Source organism: Nyctereutes procyonoides, unplaced genomic scaffold, assembly GCF_905146905.1.
Source record: "Nyctereutes procyonoides isolate TBG_1078 unplaced genomic scaffold, NYPRO_anot_genome, whole genome shotgun sequence".
NCBI lineage: Eukaryota > Metazoa > Chordata > Mammalia > Carnivora > Canidae > Nyctereutes > Nyctereutes procyonoides.
The window spans coordinates 2,540,831-2,561,639 of NW_026575033.1; the positions used below are offsets into that span (position 1 = coordinate 2,540,831).

Sequence of the window (20,809 nt, forward strand, 5' to 3'; positions counted from 1 at the left end):
ATTTTAGGCAAAAGGGGCCTAAAATAGTCATTACATGTCTTTTTGCCTTGTTTATTTTTTAGGTTCTTTTGAACTTGGCTAGTCAATATTCAGCTAATGAAATGTATGCTGAAGCACTAAGCACATTTCAAGTTATAGTGAAAAATAAGATGTTTAGCAATGCAGGTAGGTATATAGTCAGTTTTTCCAATAAATGTAGTTCCTTTTTTTTAAAGTTTATTTATTTAAGTAATTTCTGCACCCAGGGTGGGGCTCAAGCTTATGATCCCAAGATCAAGAATCCCATGCTCTTCTGACTGAGCCAGCCAGTCACCCCAGGGTAGTTCTTTTGTAGTGTTAATTTACATTTCCCCACTTTATGTTTCCTTATAATAATCTATGCTCTAAACAAATTTGTTTTTCTATAGAAGTATCCTGCTTAAAGGTACTGTTTATACGAAAATCCACATAAATACAAATGACAGTTGGTGTGAGGTATATTGCCTAACATTAGCCAAAAAATGTATTCTTTCATCACAAGTAGAATGAGCCACGGCAGGCCCATCAAACAAACATGTTTTCCCAGGAGGTGCCTGGCTGGCTCAGTTGGTTAAGCGTCTGCCTTTGGCTCAGGTCATGATCCCTTGGTCTTGGGTTTGAGCTTCTCCTCAGTAGGGAATCTGCTTATCATCCCTCTTCCTCTGTTCTTCCCCATTTCTTTTTTTTTTTCTTCCCCATTTCTCATGCTCCCTCTCACTTGTGCTCTTTCTCTCTCAAGTAAATAAAATCTTAAAAAAAAAACCAAACCTCCTTTCCCTTATAAATTTATTCCCAAGAGTCTACAGTTTACATGTATTGTTTATATTGTATAATTTTTGGTAGTAGTATTAAAGTTTATCAGAATATCATTTTCTTTAATGTATTAAAATGTGTATGGCATTATTGAATCTAACTCTAAAATCTGACTTTTTTTAGAATAACACAATTCCGGTTTTATAACATAAATCACTTGTTTTCTAGGCATATTTTCAGGACCCCATCTGTCTTAAGTTCTATTTCCTTATAGAAGATTAATGTGTAAATACATGAAAATAGTATAAGTATTTTAAAGTGAGAATTTAAGGTAGTGTCTGAAGCTTTGTAACTTGAGAAAAGCTTCAAAAGAATATGAATTAAGGTCATCTAAAATACAGAAAAAGTGAAGAAAATAGAAATTATGTATTCATTATTTTTTTATTAGGAAGATTGAAAGTGAATATGGGAAATATTTATTTAAAGCAAAGAAATTATTCCAAAGCTATTAAATTCTACCGAATGGCACTAGATCAAATTCCAAGTGTCCATAAAGAAATGAGGTAAGTAAAAAAAAAAAAAATGATAACTTGCTGAAATTTAAATGCTGTTTTCAGAAACAAGATAACTCTCCTGGCCTGTTGATAATGGGGAAATGTTTTGAGGTGTTTGCATATGTGAGGTGTTGGGTATATCTTGTATCTGTAGTATTTTGGTCTGTTCCCTTACTGACTACTTGCACACATTTGTATAATAACATGTTAAAGATTAAAGACAATATGTAATCAATTGAAATAAAGTTAATTGGTCTACATATGGGATAACTTAGCAGGCCATTAGCAGCAAATAAAAGTCACTGCCAACATAAAATCAAAACAGCAGTCCTTTAGAACATAGTAGACTTTAGAATGTCTTAATTCCTAAAAGGCCAGAAATTAAGACTACCTTATATTCTTGCTGTAAATTGAGAATTAAATAATTAAGAAGATTGCATTTGAATTTTAGAAGAGGGGAAAGGAGGAGGAGGGGGAGGAAGCTGGAATATTTTCTATTCCTATAATATTTCAAGAGCAGAAACAGTAAATTACCTTATGATCTGGTAATGACCTTGAGAATATAGAAGATTTCCAGGATATTTACCAATCATAATTTTCCTTAGGCTTAAGTACAATTCCTTTTTGAAAGTTAACTTACTTGTGAATGCCATCTTTAGTGATCAATTTTTTTTTAAAGATTTTATTTATTCATGACAGACAGAGAGAGAAAGAGAGGCAGAGACACAGGCAGAAGGAGAAGCAGGCTCCATGCAGGGAGCCTGATGTGAGACTCGATCCCGAGACTCCAGGATCACACCCTGGGCCAAAGGCAGGCACCAAACTGCTGAGCCACCCAGGGATCCCCAAGTGATCATTTTTTAATAATATACTGTTATCATCCGGAAATATCTAGCTTCTAGGACACAATGCCCATAGGCACTTTTAACTCAATTGAGGCCAAGACTTTTGAGCATTGTAGAAAAAGATAATAATATTAGAGTTATATCAGGTGCTTAATTATCAATAATCAAGAGGTACTATAGCAACTAAGTCGAGAGACTGATTATTAAGAACAAGAATGGTCAAGAAAGGCTTTATGAAAGAGGTGTACTTGTGATAGGTTACTTAAGTGACGAGGGCAGAAAGGGTAATATTCCAGACAAAGGGAAAATTGGGAAGAGTCAAGGAAATAACAGTATTCATGTTCTGATCAGAGAATTATGAATAAACACATTTAGTTGAAACAGAGGTATTAGGTTGAAGAATGGTTAGAAGATGAGATCACATCTATTATTAATGGCTATATAATCTGAAGACTGACTATAACAAGCATTGAAGAGGACATAGAGAAATTGGAAACCTTATACATTGGGAATCTAAAATGGTACAGCCAGTTCAGAAAATAAGTTGGCTGTTTTTTAAGAAGTTAAACACATATTTACCAGTGGGTCAGCAGTTCCACTCCCAGGTATATACCCAAGAGGAATGCAAGCATACTGTTAGAAAGGATTGTATGGGAATATTCATATCAGTATTCATAACAGCACAAATCTGTCAAGTAGGCAATGAATAAAATATGATATATTCATACTGTGGAATACTACTTGGAAATATAAAAGGAATGGACTACTGAAATATGCTGTAGTGTGGAGGAACTTCAAAAGATTATGTTAATTGAAAGAAGCTAGATATAAAATATTATATATTATATGGCTCCATTTATATGCAATGTCTAAAAAAGCAAATCTGGAGAGACATAGAAGTAGGTTAATGATTGCCTAGTGCAGGAGATGAGAATGGGGAGTGACTGCTAATGGGCACAGATTTTCTTTTTAGGATAATGGAGACTACTTAAAATAAGAATGTGGTTATAGTTCCACAGTTGTATAGATATCGCAGTGCTCACTGAATTGTATACTGAAACAAGTGAATTTTATGATGTGAAAGTTAAACCTCAGTAAAGCTTTAACAAAACAAAGCAAAAAGTCGGAAAGAAAAGAAGAAAACTGTGGAATGTTTTGATTACCATACTAAAGAATTGAGACTTTTAAAGCTCATCTATGTTTGTTTTTCTTTAGGATTAAAATCATGCAGAACATTGGTGTTACATTTATAAAAACTGGTCAGTATTCAGATGCCATTAATTCATTTGAGCACATCATGAGTATGGCACCAAATCTGAAAGCAGGCTTCAACCTAATTCTTAGTTACTTTGCTGTTGGAGATCGAGACAAAATGAAGAAGGCATTCCAAAAATTGATTGCTGTTCCGTTAGAAATTGATGAAGATGATAAGTATATTTCACCAAGTGTGAGTATGAAGAAGAATGCTGAATAGCCAGCTGTTAGTTACCCGTGCTTTTCTGTTTCTAGAGATGAAAAAATTGGAATGGATGGCTTTTTAGTTTTCATCTAGCCCTATATTAAAATGTTTAAATTAATTTGTGTGCTTTTATCAGTTTTGTTTATTATTTAAATTAGGTTGAGAATGGGACCCGATGAAATAGGACTAGAGATTATGATTAAAACTGACTACAATTTTAGAGAAAAAAAGAGAAAATCTTACAGAATATAAGATTACATGCCATTTTTTAAGAATAATGTCTTGACTAAGGAACCTTCCCTAAAGCCTTTTTTTTTTTACTGTTTTTTTTTTTTTTAGTCATTGTTGAACAGAGGAAACTAAAACTATGTGTACTAAATAGATAAAAAATGAAAAGAATTCCCTATCTTTTGCATAGAGTGGAACATAAATCAAAAATTACATTTTCAAAGACCTGAGGAGGAAATATTACACAATGTTAAGTGAAAATCCAAGTGAAAAAAAGGATACACACACACACACACACACACACACACACACACACAGATATATGTATCCATACATGAACATAAACTAGAAGGAAATATACCAGAATAGAAACAGTAATTTCCAGGCAGTGAGATAATTTTTCTGAATGCTTTTAAAATATTTTTCAGGTTCTTACATATAAAGTATTGGTATACTGCTCTATTATTTTATATTAAGCCAAACCATATGAAATTGCCTGTATTTATAGATGAAAATGGTGTAATAATGTCAGTTTCATAGATTGAACTTAATAGATTTTAATAGATTATAAGGTTATTACAGCATAGTGGTTGGCTCTATCACTCAGTACTTACTCTTCCTATGCCTTAGTTTCTTTATACACAATATAGGACTAATTATAATAACCTACCTTATATTGTTGTGAGAATTAAATGAAGTAATGAAGTGAAATGCTTAAAACAGTACTTGGAACATAGTAAGTGCTATTAACTATTATATAGTATTTTCATATTGAGAGAAAACAATATATTGTGAAAAAATCATCTGTATTTTGAATAGAGATATTGACTACTAAGGAATTTGATGATCATTATTTGAGTTTACAGTTTATACTATCACACAGCTTCTGTATGCTTAGTCCTGTTCTATCCAATCTTACCTTTTTTTTTTTTAAAGATTTTTATTTTATTTATTCATGAGAGACACAGAGAGAGAGGCAGAGGGGGGAAGCAGGGCCCCATGCAGGGAGCCTGATGTGGGACTCGATCCCAGGACCCCAGGATCACGCCCCGAGCTGAAGGCAGATGCTCAACTGCTGAGCCACCCAGATATCCCCCAATCTGACCTTTTATCAGTTCCTCAGAATCTGTTAGTTTAAGGAGAATGTAGTTGGTAATCAGAAATTAAAAAGTTCTACTTTATATAAGGGAAAATAGTTTAGAAAGATTAATTTACTCTCCATTTTATGTAATGGTAAGGTTGATTAGAAATCTAAGTTCTTGGTATTTACTTCTGAATTAATAATTTTTTTCCAATTTTATTTCCTAGGATGATCCACACACTAACTTACTGATTGAAGCTATAAAAAATGATCATCTAAGGCAAATGGAACGTGAAAGGTAATATTTTGCACCTTAGTAATATAGGTTTAATTTTTATAAAAGAATTGAATGTACATTCTGATTATTTCTCTCAAAACTTGTTATAGTCAGTATATTTCTCCAGTAAGGCTATTGTTTCACCATTTCTCTACATTATTAGATTCTCTTTTCTTCTTCAGAATAATAATCCTTAGTCTGACCCCAGTTATTATTACTCAGTTACTCTTCTATTTTCTTGTAATTTGCTTTCCCTCTGCATTTGGTGCAATATTGGAACATTGCTTATATTACTTTTATTTGAAAAATTATATTTTTATGTATTTTTTCCCAGTCTCCCAATTAAATTTCATCTCCCAAGGCAAAGTTGTGCTCATTTCTTCTTCCTTCAATATGGTACCTAGTCTCTGCAAGTATGTTTTCAAAGTTCTAATATTTACTGTATATATTAGGAATATATCACATGATAGAGGGCCCTTAATTTTTTTAATTATGGTAGGATACACACCACATAAAATTTGCCATCTCAATTATGGTGCATAAGACTTCATGGTTTTGTTTTTGCAATGAGTTTTATTTTTTTAATTTCAAAATGTTGCAATTAAATGAATTACTGTTCAGAAGTCTCCCACTTTTCCTACAAAAATACTGTGCTACTGATACAGTTGAAAGAGTTCAAATGGCTTCTCCTGCAGGAGAAATTCACAGCGTCCCCAGGAAACCTGGAACCTTGGCCCCACCATCAGTGGCTCCCTAAGGACTGTGTACCTGTTACCTGGGGACAGGGTAGGCACTGATCCGCCCTCCCTCCCAATACACCAAGGCGCCTTGGCCCCAACACCAGCCCCTGAATCAGTAGCAACTTACCATGTTTCTGTAGGTCTGTATAGGAGGAGGGGATGAGCTTTCCCCAAGACTTCATGGTTTTGGTAGTGTTATGTGCATTCACATTGTTTTATAACCAGTCTTCAGAACTCATGTGGATGTGTGTGTGTGTATAAGTATTGGTCATATGTGAATTATTTATTTATTATTCCAGTATAATTAAGTTTATATTAGTTTTAAGTGTACAATCCTATACATTAGTCATTGCTCATCAAGTTGAATTTACTCTTAATCTCCTTCATCTGTTTCACCCCAGAACTCTTTGTATCTTCTCAAACTGCAGTTCTACTCATTGAACAACTCTCTGACCCTGCCCCAACACCTGTCAATCACCATTCTACTTTCTGTCACTATGATTTGGCTTTATTTACCTTATGTAAATGGAATTACAGTATTTGTGACTGGCTTATTACATTTATCATAATGTCCCTAAGGTTTATCCATGTTATAGCATGTAATAGGATTTCCTTCCCTTTTTTAGGCTGAATGTATTCCATGGTATGTATAGAAGGCCTTTAATTTTTAGGAATTAGTTTAATATTAAAAATAACTTCTGGGAAGATGAAATAGACATAGTTTTCTCTGTTCTTCCCACTAAGTACAAATAGAAACCCTGGAAATTATATATAAAACAAATACAAGAAGAAAGATGGAGAGAAGAGGGCAGATCAGCAAGGGACCTCTCAGGACCTGAGGAACAACATGCCAGTGAGTTCCACTCATGTTTCCCAAACTTGGAGCTGAAGAAGCTGGCAATCAGAAAATGACAGTGGTCAAATTTTAAAAAACATAACCCCAAGAAAAGCCTGCTTTCTCTAGTCAAAGGACAAGAAAGGGAGTAGGCTAGCAAGACTGAAAAATTTTAGACAAATACCACACACACACAAACTTAGACCACTCACTCCCATGCATGCCAGCAAAAGTCAAGTAGGAGCCTAGCTTTACACCCTGATAAGGCTATAAAGAGATACCCATACCCCAAAAGGTCAAATAGGGAGGCAGGACTTTAATCTCCACAGGCCCTTAATGAGTCCCACCACTCTGCAGTGTCAACAAACAGCATATTGGGAGCCTGGAATTCCACTCCATGCAGCAGTAATGAGGCACTCCCCTCTTCTCCTAGTGTTGGAGAAACTAGTGGAGAGTTAGAACTTTCATCATCATTCACTGGTAACAAGGCCATCCCACCGTGGTATCAGTAGGAACCATGGTTAGAAGTAAGAACTCCCATCCCGCTCAGCAGAAACAAGGAATTCTTCGCACCTTGGATATCAAAGCAGGTCCTGTGGGGAACCTAGACATCTGTTATCTGGCAAAGTGAGGTGATGTCTCTCCTTCCCCTTACCAGAGCAGTGTCAGAAAAGCCAGCTGAAACAGAAGATTTAAATATATATATATAAAATACTGCATATTTTATGATATATATATATATATATATAAAAGATTTTATTTATTTATTCATGAGAGACACACACAGAGAGAGAGAGAGAGAGAGAGAGAGAGGAAGACACAGGCAGGGGAAGAAGCAGGTTTCCATGCAGGGAGCCTGACGTGGGACTCGATCCCAGATCTCCAGGATCACGCCCTGGACTGAAGGCAGCGCTAAACTGCTGAGCCACCAGGCTGCCCCAAATATGCAGTATTATAATGCAGAAATGTCCTGTTTTGATCAAGAATACCAAGAACCAGGATGATTTAAAACTAATTGAAACATCCAGTCACTGGATTTTTGCCAACATTGACATGACAGAGATGTCAGAATTATCTGACAAATTTTAAAGCAGCCATGATAAAAATGCTTCAACAAGCAATTATGAACATGGTTAAAGCAAATTTAAAAATACAAACCTTCATTAAAAGAGTCTCAGCAAATATAAAGAAGAACTTAATAGAAATTTGAGACTGAAAAGTATAATAATTAAATAAAAGTCTTTAGTGGATGGGCTCAACAGGAGAATAAAGAGGAGATGAAAAGATTCAGTGTACTGGAAGATGGAAAATGGAAATTACCCAATCTGAACAACAGAAATAAAATAGACTAAAAAACAGAAATGAACAGAGCCTAAGTGACATCGGGACTATAACGAAAGATCCACAATTTATGTCATCAGTGTCTTGGAGAAGAGAAAGATTGGACTAAATAAATAATGCTGGTAACTCCTCAAATTTGGCAAGAGAAACAAATATACAATATAAGAAACTGAATAAATATCAAGGAGAATAAACCCAAGGAAATCCATGTCAAGATACATCATGATTAAACTTCTGAAAATTAAAGATAAAATCTTGAACAGAGGCAATGAAAAACAACACCTAAGGGAAAGCAATTAGAATGATAGTGGAAAAGTCTTAAATCAATAACCTAAGCTCCCAGATTAATAAACTAGAAAAAGAAAAGCAAAATCATCCAAAGGAAGAAATAATAAAGAACAGAAATAATTGACATTGAAAAGAAACTAACATCAATGAAACAGAGCTGATTCTTTGAATAGATGAATAAAATTGATAAGCTTATAGCAAAACTGACAAAGAAGACACAAATTGCTAATATCAGGAACAAACAGGAGCTATCACTACAGACTCTGCAGACGTTAGAAGGATAATAAGAGGATACTACAAACAACCCTACACCCATGAAATTGACAACTTAGACAAAATGGACCACTTTCTCGATAAACACAAACGAGCACAACTCATCTGATGTGAAATAGATTATTTGAATATTCCTGTAAATATCAAATTTAATTTGTAATTTTAAAATTCCTGGAAAAGAAGTCTCTGGGCCCATATGGTTTTACTAGAGAATTCTAGCAGGTGTTTTAAACAAGAATTAACATCAATTCTATACAACTTCTTCCAGAAAATAGTTCATTTTATGAGGCTAGTATTCCTGATACCAAAACAAGACAAAGACAGTACAAAAAAAAGGAAAGGAAACAATAGATTAATATCTTATGACTATAGATGCCAAAACCCTAAGAAAATACTAGTAAACCAAAACTAGAAACAAAATATAAAAGGAATTGTGTACCATAAGCAAATAGGATTTATCATAGGAATGCAAATTGGTTTACTGTGTAAAAATCAATGAGTATAATGTAGGATATTAGTAGAGTGCAGGACAAAACCACATCATCATCTCAGTATAAAGCAAAAGATTTTTGACAAAAAACAATATGCTTTTATGGTAAATAGTAAAACCTCAACAGGCTAGGAGTAGGAAGGAAGTTCCTCAATCTGATAAAGAACATTTGTGAAAAACCCACAGTTTGATATCATACTTAATGGTGAAAGACTAAATGCTTTTCCCCTTAGGGCAGTAATAACATAAGGATATTCACTCTCATTAATTCAACATTGCACTCGAGGTTTAAACCGTGAAAATAAGACAAGAAAAGGAAGTAAGAGTCATCCAGATTGGAAGTGAAGAAGCAAATTACCTCTGTTTACAGATCACATGACCTTGTGTATGAAATATCCTACATAAAATTCTAGAATCCACTAAAAAAAAATCACAGCTGATAAACAACTTCAGCAAGCTTGCAGAGGAAGAGATTAACATATAAGAATCAATACTATAGGGCAGCCCAGGTGCCTCAGCGGTTTAGCACCGCCTTCAGCCCAGGGCCTGATCCTAGAGACTCAGGATCGAGTCCCACGTCAGGCTCCCTGCATGGAGCCTGCTTCTCCCTCTGCCTGTGTCTCTGCCTCTCTCTCTCTCTCTCTCAGTCTTTCATGAATAAGTAAATAAAATTAAAAAAAAATCAATATATGCTACCAATGTACCATCCAAAGTGAAATTTGTAATTATGTTTACAGTAACATAAAAATAATTAGGAATAAGTTCAACAAATGAAATATAAAACTTATACTCTGAAAACTGTAAGATGCTACTGAAGGATATGCTAAGTGGGAAGATGTCATATTTTTATGGATAGGCACTTAATATTAAGTTGGCAGTGCTCCCCAAATTATTTTATATATGCAATATAATCCATATCAAAATCCCAGCAGTGGTTTTTAGAAAATGACAAGTTGATCCTAAAATTCATATGGAAATCTGAAAGATCCAAAACAGCCAAAACAATGTTGAAAAAGAAAACCAAAACTGGAGGGCTCACACTACAAAAGTACACCAATGAAGTGTAGTAGTATTTTATGCTGGTAGAATATAGACATAGAAATTACTGGAATGGAATTGAAAGTCCAGAAATAAACTTTTACATTTATTACATTAATGAAAATTACATTTATACATTACATGAATGAAAGTGCCAGAACAATTTAATAGGGAAAAGACAGTCTTTTCAACAAATGGTACTGAATTGGATATCCTCATGCAAAAGAATGAAGTTGGGCCTGTCTCACACCATATAAAATGGATTACTTCAAAATGGATCATAGACCTAATTGTAACAGCTTAGAACTATAAAGTTCTTAGAAAAAAAAAGCAGTAAATATTATTGATTTTGTGTAAGGCAGTTACTTCTTAGATATGACACCAAAAGAAAAAGAAATAGATAAATTGGACTGCATCACAATTAAAAGCTTTCATTCTTAGGACACTGTCAAGGACACTATCAAGAAAATGAAAAGACAATGTACTAAATGGGAGAAAAAAATTGCTAACATGTATCCAAGGCGGGACTTATTTCTCCAATATATAAAGAACTCTTCCAGTTCAGTAATAAAAAGGCCAGCAACCCAATTAAAAGCATACAAAGGATCTGAATAGATACTTCTTCAAAATAGATATGTGAATGCCCAATAAGCACATGAAAAGATGCTTAACTTCTATACTTCTTAGGAAAATGCAACTGAAAACCACAATGAGATACCAATTCTTACCCACTTGTATGACTGTAACCAAGAAGACAGATAATAACAAATGTTGGTGAGGATGTGGAGAAATTGAAATCTTGTATGCTGGTGGCAGGAATGTAAAATGATATAACCACTTTAGAAAACAGTTTGGAAGTTCCTCCAAAGGTTTCCCAACAAAGGTTCCTCACACTTAACCTAGCAGTTTCCCTCCTAGGTATACACCCCAGAGAAATTAGAGCATATGTTGACACAATAACTTATACACAAATATTCATAGCAGCCGCATTCATAATATCCAAAAAGTGGGAACAATCCAAGTGTCCACAGCTGATGAATGGATAAGTAATAACATATGGTCTGTCCATATGACAGAATATTATTTAGCCGTAAAAAGGAACAATGTGCCGATACATGCTACAATACATATAAACACTACAAGCATTATCATGATAAGTGAGAGAAGTCAGTCACAAAAGACTATATATTCTATGATTCCATTTAAGAGAGAAATTCCAAGGATTAGACAAATCAATGGAAACATGTAGTAATTCAGTTTTACTGTTTACTATGCACTATTCTTCATTTTTACCCTTTCAGGTCCATAGACAGTGTAGGTTATGTAACTTCAGATGCAGAGCTTTATTTCTCCAGTGTTTCTTTTTTTTTTCCATTTGTCAGCATAAACTGAAAAAAAATGAACTGTTGATCTAGATGGCAGTGGTGGCTTGCTAATCCCATTTCCTAGCCATGATTGTTAGCCTGACTTACCAACAAGTTTCTAGTGTAACTGTCCACCATTTAGTAGACTTTCATGGTGTGTTAGCTTTGATAGGTAATGTTTATACTTAACAAAAATCCAAACTCCTCTTCTCATGTTTCTCAATAAAACTTTTTTGTTTGTTTGATGTAGGAAAGCCATGGCAGAAAAATATATCATGACAGCCGCAAAACTCATTGCTCCTGTAATTGAAACATCTTTTGCTGTAGGTTATGATTGGTAAGAGAGAAATTCAATATAACTGGATGGATATGTTGTTTTCATAATTTATACTTTATTGACTTAGCCTTTTATTAGAAAAGTGAGTAATTATTAGTATTGACTTCTACTTACCAGACAAATAATATTGTGTGGTAAAATCAATGTAGGACATTCTAAAAGTTCTAATGTATTTTTCTTATTGCTTATATTATTTCTTAACTACTACGACAAGTATGCTACCATTTAATATAAGAATACATAATTACTTCCACTGTATAAATTCTAACCTGTATTCTCTTTCATTTTACTGTATTTTTCTCATTTTCTCCTTTTTCTACCTTAAGTTTGTCAGTAGTACTAAAACTTTCTATCCCAAGCAATAGCTCTCCTACCTAAAGGGTCTGTTGTCTCCTGATGTAATGTACTTCCTAAATAGAAGTGAAAAGTTTTATTAGAGTTGGAAAAATCTTTTTTTTTTTTTAAGAGTTGGAAAAATCTTAGATCATTTGTTGAATGAGTAATGAATTTGATTCTTACTTCCGCCCAGGACAGGAATCCCTTCTGTAGCATCACGTACATTTAATTTTTGCTTGGAGTCTTCTGGTATTCAATTCATTTGTTTTGTTTCTGAACATCTTTAAAGGTAGAAAAATCTTCTTTGTACTGAACCCAAAGTTGCCCCTTGTGGAACTTTTTTCTGTGATATTTCAAGCAAACATAGACTGAGTCTATGATCTCTTCAGTATGATACCTTACAGAATCTTATTGTACAGTTATAAAGTCAAATACAGAAGAGTTATCTATCTTAGTTTTCTTTTTGTTCTTTTTTGTTTTTTATTGAGATATAATTTACATGTGACATATCAATTTCAAGCATATAACGATTTGATATTTGTATATATTGCAAAATAATCACAATAAGTCTAGTTAACATTTGTTACCGTACATAGTTACAAATTTTTTTTGTGATGAGAACTTTTTGTGTGTGTGTGATGAGAACTTTTAAGATGTCTTAGCAACTTTCAAACATGCAATACTGTATTGTTAACCATCAGTATGGTATACATTATATCCCATATCTTATTTATTCTATAACTAGAAGTTTGTATTCTGTTTTTTTAATTCTTGAGAGACACAGAGAGAGGCAGAGGGAGAAGCAGGCTCCCCACAGGGAGCCTGATGTAGGACTCCACCCCAGGACCCTGGGATCACGCCCTGAGCCGAAGGCAGACGCTCAACCACTGCACCACCTAGGTGCCCCGAAGTGTGTACTTCATCCCCTTCATGCATTTTGTCCCTTTCCTTATCCCCCATTCCTGGCAACTACCAGTCTGTTCTCTGTAGCAATGCACTTGGGTTTTATTTTCTTATTTTCTAAGTACTTTCTATGTTTCTTCTTACTAGACATAATTTCTGTCTTCTTTACTATATTACCATTTTTCAGCTGCATACCCATTCTTTTTATTCCTTGGAGTCCATTCTATTTGTAGAGATTTTATTTATTTATTCATGAGAGACACAGAGAGAGAGAGAGAGAGAGACAGAGAGAGAGAGGCAGAGACAGAAGCAGAGGGAGAAGCAGGCTCCATGCAGGGAGCCTGATGTGAGACTCGGTCCCGGGACTCCAGGATCACCCTTGGGCCGAAGGCAGGCGCCAAACCGCTTAGCCACCCAGGGATCCCCTGTCCATTCTATTTCTTGAGATACATTGTTTCCCTGATTTAAGTACTAGTGGCTTCACAGTTGATTCTTGATGTTTTGTTTTTATTGATATTTTCAGTTGCCTGGCTCTCTTTTTTTGCATTCTTTGCTTCTGTTGCAGATTCAGGTTTTTCTTGGAGTTCTCCCTTACGGAATCTCGTTCTCTTGCTTCAGTTTCTATATGAAGGTTACTGTCTTGGCCTAATATTAAATGTCATCTTCGGGGTTACTGTCCTTTCTCTTCTGGTTTTGATTTTTCTTCTTGTTTAACATTTTCTTTATTTTTCTCTTAATCTCATTCTTAATTTACCCCCTTAAGATCGTTTTGTGTACATCTATAAACATCTAATTCTGTTTTCATTCCTGATTGGGCATTTATTTGATCAGGTAAAAAATTTTAAATTCTAACTTGTAACTTTCTTTTAGAAGTTTAAAAGCATTTCTTCATTGCTAACAAGCTAGCATTATTAATTAGAAGTCTAATACTCTAGTTTCATCTTTGTTATTTGTAGGTGACCTATGTTTTCTTTCTGATGATTTTTAGAATTCCCTCTGTAGCTGTGTTATTCTGAAATTTCATAATGGCATCTTTGTCTTTTTTCCTGTCTTCCTCCTAAGCACTCAATAGACTCCTCAATTTGTAATCTGTTGTTTCTTTTCAATTTGCGGAAATAGTATTATTATTTCCTTGATAATTTACTTGCTTCTTCTCTACTCATAAATTTCTATTAGTTCGGGGCAGCCTGGGTGGCTCAGTGGTTTAGCGCTGCCTTCGGCCCAGGGCTTGTTCCTGGAGAATCAGGATTGAGTCCCACGTCAGGCTACCTGCATGGAACCTGCTTCTCCCCCTGCCTGTGTCCCTGCCTCTCTCTCACTCTCTCTCTCTGTGTCTCTCATGAATAAAAAAAATCTTTATATATATATATATACACACACATATTTACATTTATATGTAATATAAATTATATATATATAAACAAATTTCTATTAGTTGGTTTTTGGACCTTCTTATCACTTATCTTTCTTTTATATTTTTCAGTTTGCTTTGCTTTGCTTTCTGGGAGACTTTCTCGACTTTCTCATCCAGTCCTTCCATTTAATTATTTTGTCAGTACATTTTTGTTTTATATTTAGAAGAGCACTTTCATTGTTTCTGGTTGTTTGGGTAAGGGGAGTCTATGAGCTTTGTTGCATGTAGAGGTGGAGTACTCAGTGATTCCGTAAGAGCCCTGTAGGCAGGCATGTTGATTCAGGCATCTTCTCAGCTCAGCCCCTCATTTCCCATCCCTGAACCCCAATCTCACCTGGATTCAGTGGGACAGGAAATTCACTCCTCCACTGCTTATTTCTTAGTGGAAAAGGAAGCTTCCTTTTCTCTGCTTTATAAACCAGCACTTTCTCATTCTTCCAGAAGTTGTATTTGCTCACAGAGAGATAAATTCATATGTCTGCTGCTGTTTTGAATCTGAAGTTTTGCCAATTGGTGCCAATAGTGATGAAAGGACTTTCTTCAGAGTTTTTTTTTTCTTTTCAGATAAACAGTCCCAGTTTCTTTATTCATTTCAGATATAGTGTGTTTTTCTAAAATGACTGGTTTTCTACCTACCTAACTAGTTGCCTGCCTAGTTTATAAATGAGTCCCTTAAAATGTGTACACAGTACTCCACTTTGTTTTGACTACTGTTATCGTACAACAGAATCACTATATCCCTTTCTGTGGGCATCAAACCATGGTTCTAACCAAAGAACTCCTTCATTGGGGGGGTGGGGGGGAAGCTACCTCTCAATAAATGAACTGTTTGTTTATCTGTCATTTACTGAGTAGTATATATTACTTATTTACTATTACTAAGTCTAACCTGAATTATCTTAAGGTTTACTAGGAGTACATATTAATTTTTCATGTTTTTACATTTTCAAAAGTATGATTATAATTGTGTCTTTGCAAGCTAGCAATTGAGTGAAATTTTGAACATTTATCAAACGTCAACCAATTTAACATCTTCCACTAAATTAATGTTTTAACTCATCAAAAGTCATTGCTTTTGTCATGTTAGACTTGAGATCAAACCAGACTAAGTGGTTCTACTCGAGTACCATTTTACTTTTACCTAGGTGTATGTTTTTTCTTGAATATGTCTCTACTGTTAAATGATAACCTTGTATTAGAAAAATGGTAGATTCACTTAAGAATTATTCACAAACAACTACTGTGAACTATGAAAGTGAACATATTCACATTTATGTTAAAGATAGATTTTAGGAGATTTTTGGTGTGGATACTGATATAATGAATGAAGGAATCTAAGTAGAAGACCCATTCTTTTACTGAGTTTCCAGATTTGCACTCACATATTGTTTTATCCAAGCTCAGCATTTTCCCCATGTTTATGAGATATCATTGACATTTAATATATGCAGATGTAAGGTGTACAGTGTGGTGGTTTGAAATATGTATCATAAAATGATTACCATAGTAAAGTTAGTTAACACCTCCATCCGCTCACATAATTATCTTTTTAAAATTGTGCTGCTAAGATTTTTTACTTAACTTTTTAAGTATATAATACAGCATTGTTATAGTCACCATTTTATACACTAAATCCCAAAACTTACTTATTCCTAAAAATTTCTGCCCTTTAACCAACATCTTCCTATCTCCCTTACCTCTCAGCCCCTGGTATCACCATTCTACTCTCTATTTCTATTTTAGGTTTTTCATATGAGTGAGAATATGCATTGTTTGTCTTTCTCTATCTGATTTATTTCACATAGCATAATGCCCTTGAAGTTCATTTATGCTGTCTCAAAAGGCAGCATTTCCTTTGTTTTATGGCTAAATAATACAATTTTGTGTGCGTGTGTCTGTGTATGTCACATTTTCTTTGTCCATTATCTGTTCTGGACACTTAAATTGTTTACATTTCTTGGTTTTTGTGAATAATGCTATAATGAATGTGAGGTGCAAATATCTCTTTGAGTTAGAGATTTCACTTCCTGCAGCTGTATACCCAGATCTTATGGTAGTTCTCTTTTTAATTTTTTGAGAAACTTCCATACTGTTTTCCAGAGTGGCTACACCAGTTTATATTTCCACCTACAGTACACAAGAGCTCCTTTTTCTCCAACACTCACGTCTCATCATTTTGATAATATTACATCTAACATGAAGATGATATGTCATTGAGGTTTTGATTTGAATGTGCTACTGAACATTTTGTGAGGTACCTGTTAGCCATTTGTAGGTTTTCTTAGGGAAAATTCCAGAGCACCTGGGTGGCTCATTGGTTGAACATCTGCCTTTGGTTCAGATTGTGATCCTGGGGTCCTGGGATCAAGTCCCCCATCGGGCTCCCTCTGGGGAACCTGCTTCTCCCTCTGCCTATGTCTCTGCCTTTCTCTTTGTGTCTCTCATAAGTAAATAAATAAAATATTTTTTTAAAAAAAGAACAGACTTTAAGGAATTCAGTGACACCATCAAGCGTAACAACCTTGGCATTATAGGGATCCCAGAAGCACAAGAGAGAGAACTGGAGGCAGAAATTTATTTAAACTAATAATGGCTGAAAACTTCCTGAATCTGGGGAAGGAAACAGAAATTCAGGTTCAGGAGGCACAAAGATTCCCCTACAAAATGAATCCAAGGAGGTCCACACCAAGATACATAATAATTGAGGGAGGTTGTTTTTCATCTTATTGTTTAGAGTCTCACTTATTTCCTCTACTCTTATCCTAAGTCCAGTAAGTATCTTTTTGATCATTACTTTAAATTTTCTATCAGGCATGTTACATCTCTGTTTTTTTTTAAATATTTTATTTATTTATTCATGAGAGAGAGAGAGAGAGGCAGAGACATAGGCAGAGGGAGAAGCAGGCTCCATGCAGTGAGCCTGACGTGGGATTTGATCCTGGATCTCCAGAATCATGCCCTGGGCTGAAGGCAGGCACTTAACTGCTGAGCCACCCAGGAATCCCACATCTCTGTTTTATTTAGATCTCTTGCTGTGGTTTTGCCCTGTTCTTTGATTTGGGATACATTCTTCTGTCTCCTCAGTTTGTCTAACTGTGTCTGTGTGTGTGTGTGTGTGTGTGTGTCAGGAAAGTCAGCTACATCCCCTGCTCTTCAGAGTACTGGCCTTATGAAGAAGAGGTCCTGCTGTGCAGTGTCCCCTGTTTACCAGAACCTGCAGCTTCAGAGTGTCTCCTGTGTATGGTGTGTGCACCCTGCTGCTGTGGCTCTGCTTCATTTGCCTCGAGTCAGGCATGGGTAGGGCTCTCTCTGCCTGTCGTGGGCTGTATTTATCCCTGTGGTTCAGTGGGCCAGTCCACAGATGCCTTGGGCTTCAGTTGGGTTGGACCAGGCATTTGCCAGAGATGCAGTAGCACCGGACTGCAGGGTGCTTGCCCTGTCTTGTCCCTGAGAAGCTTCCATTGGTTTGCAGAACCTGTGCTCAGACCCACCACTGGGGCTGCCATCTCACTGGTATGGCTTATATATATGGTTGCCCTCTGTCCATGGCAAGAGTTGCTTTGGAATCGGACTTGCACACTGCCAGGCCTGTGGCACTGCCTTATATGGATTCTGACCAGGAGTGTGTTGAAGAAGACAGATCTGCTAATGCACATCACAGGCTGGTGGGGCTGCAGTACTGCCTCTGCAGGAGAGGCCCTGATGTACCTAGGCTAAGTAAGGCAGGCTGTCTGGAGGGGTGGACTGGTGGAAGCACAACAGGTGAGGATGGGGGCAATAGTGCTGATAAATTAGAAAGCAAGACCTGTAGGTAGACATGTCTTTATACTGGGGGGCAGGGGAGGAAAATGTCACCTGCCAGTTCCTTTATTCCTGGAGGAGTTCCCCAGGGATTTCTGTCCCTCTGTGATACACTCTGAGACTAGTAAATAACTTCCTCCCATATGCCCCAGGTACCTTTCAAACTGCTGTTTCTATGTTGTATTCCACAAGCTGTTTGTGGTGCTGTCTCCTTAAGGGTGGGTACTCAGTTTCCTCGTGTTCATAGGCTCTCCCAGAGCTAAGCCTGTTAATTTTTTTTTAATTCCAGATTTTAAATCCCACTGGTTGTTAAGAACTCATAAAATTCAGCCCCTCTGGTTCTCAAAGACAGATGTTAGGGAAATTCATTTTTCCCAGGCCGGCTCCCCAGTATGAAGGTCTGTTTCTCTCCTCTCTCCAAGCCTGAAGTCCCATTTAGTTCCCAATGGCACATCTGCCCATTTTACCCTCTTCAGTGTGGCCTCTTCTCTACTTTTAGTTGTGGAATTTGTTCTGCCAGTCTTTGGGCTATTTTCTAGGTAATTTACACTAATGTGGGTGTTATGTATCCATGGGACAAGATGAGCCTAGGGTCTTCCTACTTTGCCATCCTCCCCGGAAGTCCTACATTATTATTTTATTCATCACGGTGATCTGTGAGCAGTGATTACAACCTGCTGAAAGCTCAGATGATGATTGGCATTAAAAAAAAAAAAAACGTATTTTTCATTAAGTTATGTACATTTTTTTAGACATAATGCTATTTCACACTTCATGGACTACAGTGTAGTGTAAACAACTTTTATATGCACTAGGAAATCAAAAAAAATTCATTTGACTTATGGTTTTGCAATATTCACTTTATTGCAGGAGTCTGGAACTGAATCCACAGTATCTTCAAGATATGTTCATATGTGATTTACAAATATTTTCTCCTATTCTATGGGTTGCCTTTTCCTTCTTTCTTTTCTATTTTTTTTTTTTTTGTAGTTTCTTTTGCTATAAGAAACTTTTTAGTTTGATGTAGTCCCTCTTGTTTATTTTTTATTTTACTGCTTCTGCTTTGGGTATCATATCTAAAAAATCGGTGCCAATATCCATGTCAAAGAACTTTTCACCTATGTTTTCTTCTAGTTCTCCAGTTTTCATTTCTGAATTTATTTTCATCTTTCTTTTTTCCTTATATAGTCCAGCTAAAGATTTATCATTTTTTACACTCTTTTAAGAAAATCAGCTCTTAATTTTGTTAATCTTTTCTATTGTTTTTGTAGTTTCTTTCATTTATTTCTGCTCTGATCTTTGTTACTTCTTACTACTAATTTTTAACATAGTTCTTTTTTTAGTTCCTTGAGATATTCAGTTAGGTTGTTTATGATTTTTTTTTTCTTAGCATAGGTACTTACTACTATAAACTTTTCTCTCAGAACTGCTTTTGCTGCATACTCTTAGTATGTTTTATTTCCATTTGTTTCAAGGTATTTTTTTAAATTTCCCTTTGATACCTTACTTGACCCACTGATTATTCAGGAGTGTGATTTTTAATTTCTGCATGTTGTGAATCTTCTAATTTTTCTCTTATTATTGATTTCTAGTTTCATACCATTATTGGAAAAGATACTTAAGTATAATTTCAATCTTCTTACACTTGCCATGTTTGTTTTGTGACCTAACATATAATCTATCCTGGGGAATTTCTTCTGTGTGCTTAAGAATGTGTATTTTGAGGTTGTTAGAGAAAATGTTTTATATACCCATTTGGTCTAACATATGTATCAAGTCCAGTGTTTTCTTACTGGTTTTTTGTCTGAACGATCTATTCATTGTTAAAAGTGGGGTACTGAAATCCCCAACTATTATTGTATTGCTGCCTACTTCTCTCACATCTGTTAATATTTGCTTAATTAAGTGCTGTGATACTGAATGCATATATATATTATTCTATCTTTTTGATGAAAGATCTCTTTATCATTAAATAATGACCTTCTTTGTCTTTTGTGACAGTTTTGACTTAAGGGCAATTTAATCTAATATAGGTATAGATCTTGGTTTTTTCTTTTTTTTTTTTTTAATGTATTTCCTTGTTTTTTTTTTTTTTTTGTTTTTTTTTTTTATGATAGTCACACAGAGAGAGAGAGAGGCAGAGACATAGGCAGATGGAGAAGCAGGCTCCATGCACCGGGAGCTCGATGTGGGATTCGATCCCGGGCCTCCAGGATCGCGCCCCGGGCCAAAGGCAGGCGCTAAACCGCTGCGCCACCCAAGGATCCCTTGGTTTTTTCTTTTTAAGGACTATTTCTTTCCCTTCACTTTGAGCCTGTGTGTCTACTTAAAGCTGAAATGAGTCTCTTGTATAGTTGGGACTTGTTTTTCATGTATTCAGACACTCTCTGCTTTTGATTGGAGAATTTAATCCAATTACATTTAAAGTAATTAT

At 35.4% G+C, this 20,809-nt stretch overlaps 1 protein-coding gene across 3 annotated transcripts in view; it reads left to right on the forward strand.

Moving 5' to 3' along the window:
• Nucleotides 1-20,809, forward strand: part of IFT88 (intraflagellar transport 88) — a 135,651-nt gene that overhangs the window by 38,534 nt on the left and 76,308 nt on the right. For 2 of the 3 annotated variants that reach the window (XM_055317336.1, XM_055317334.1), the window contains exons 10-14: nt 63-165; nt 1,220-1,334; nt 3,386-3,617; nt 5,166-5,236; nt 11,835-11,921. In XM_055317336.1, coding sequence (XP_055173311.1) covers nt 63-165; nt 1,220-1,334; nt 3,386-3,617; nt 5,166-5,236; nt 11,835-11,921 — 608 coding nt within the window. The remainder of the gene's footprint in view (nt 1-62; nt 166-1,219; nt 1,335-3,385; nt 3,618-5,165; nt 5,237-11,834; nt 11,922-20,809) is intronic. The other variant, XM_055317335.1, reaches the window with a different exon arrangement.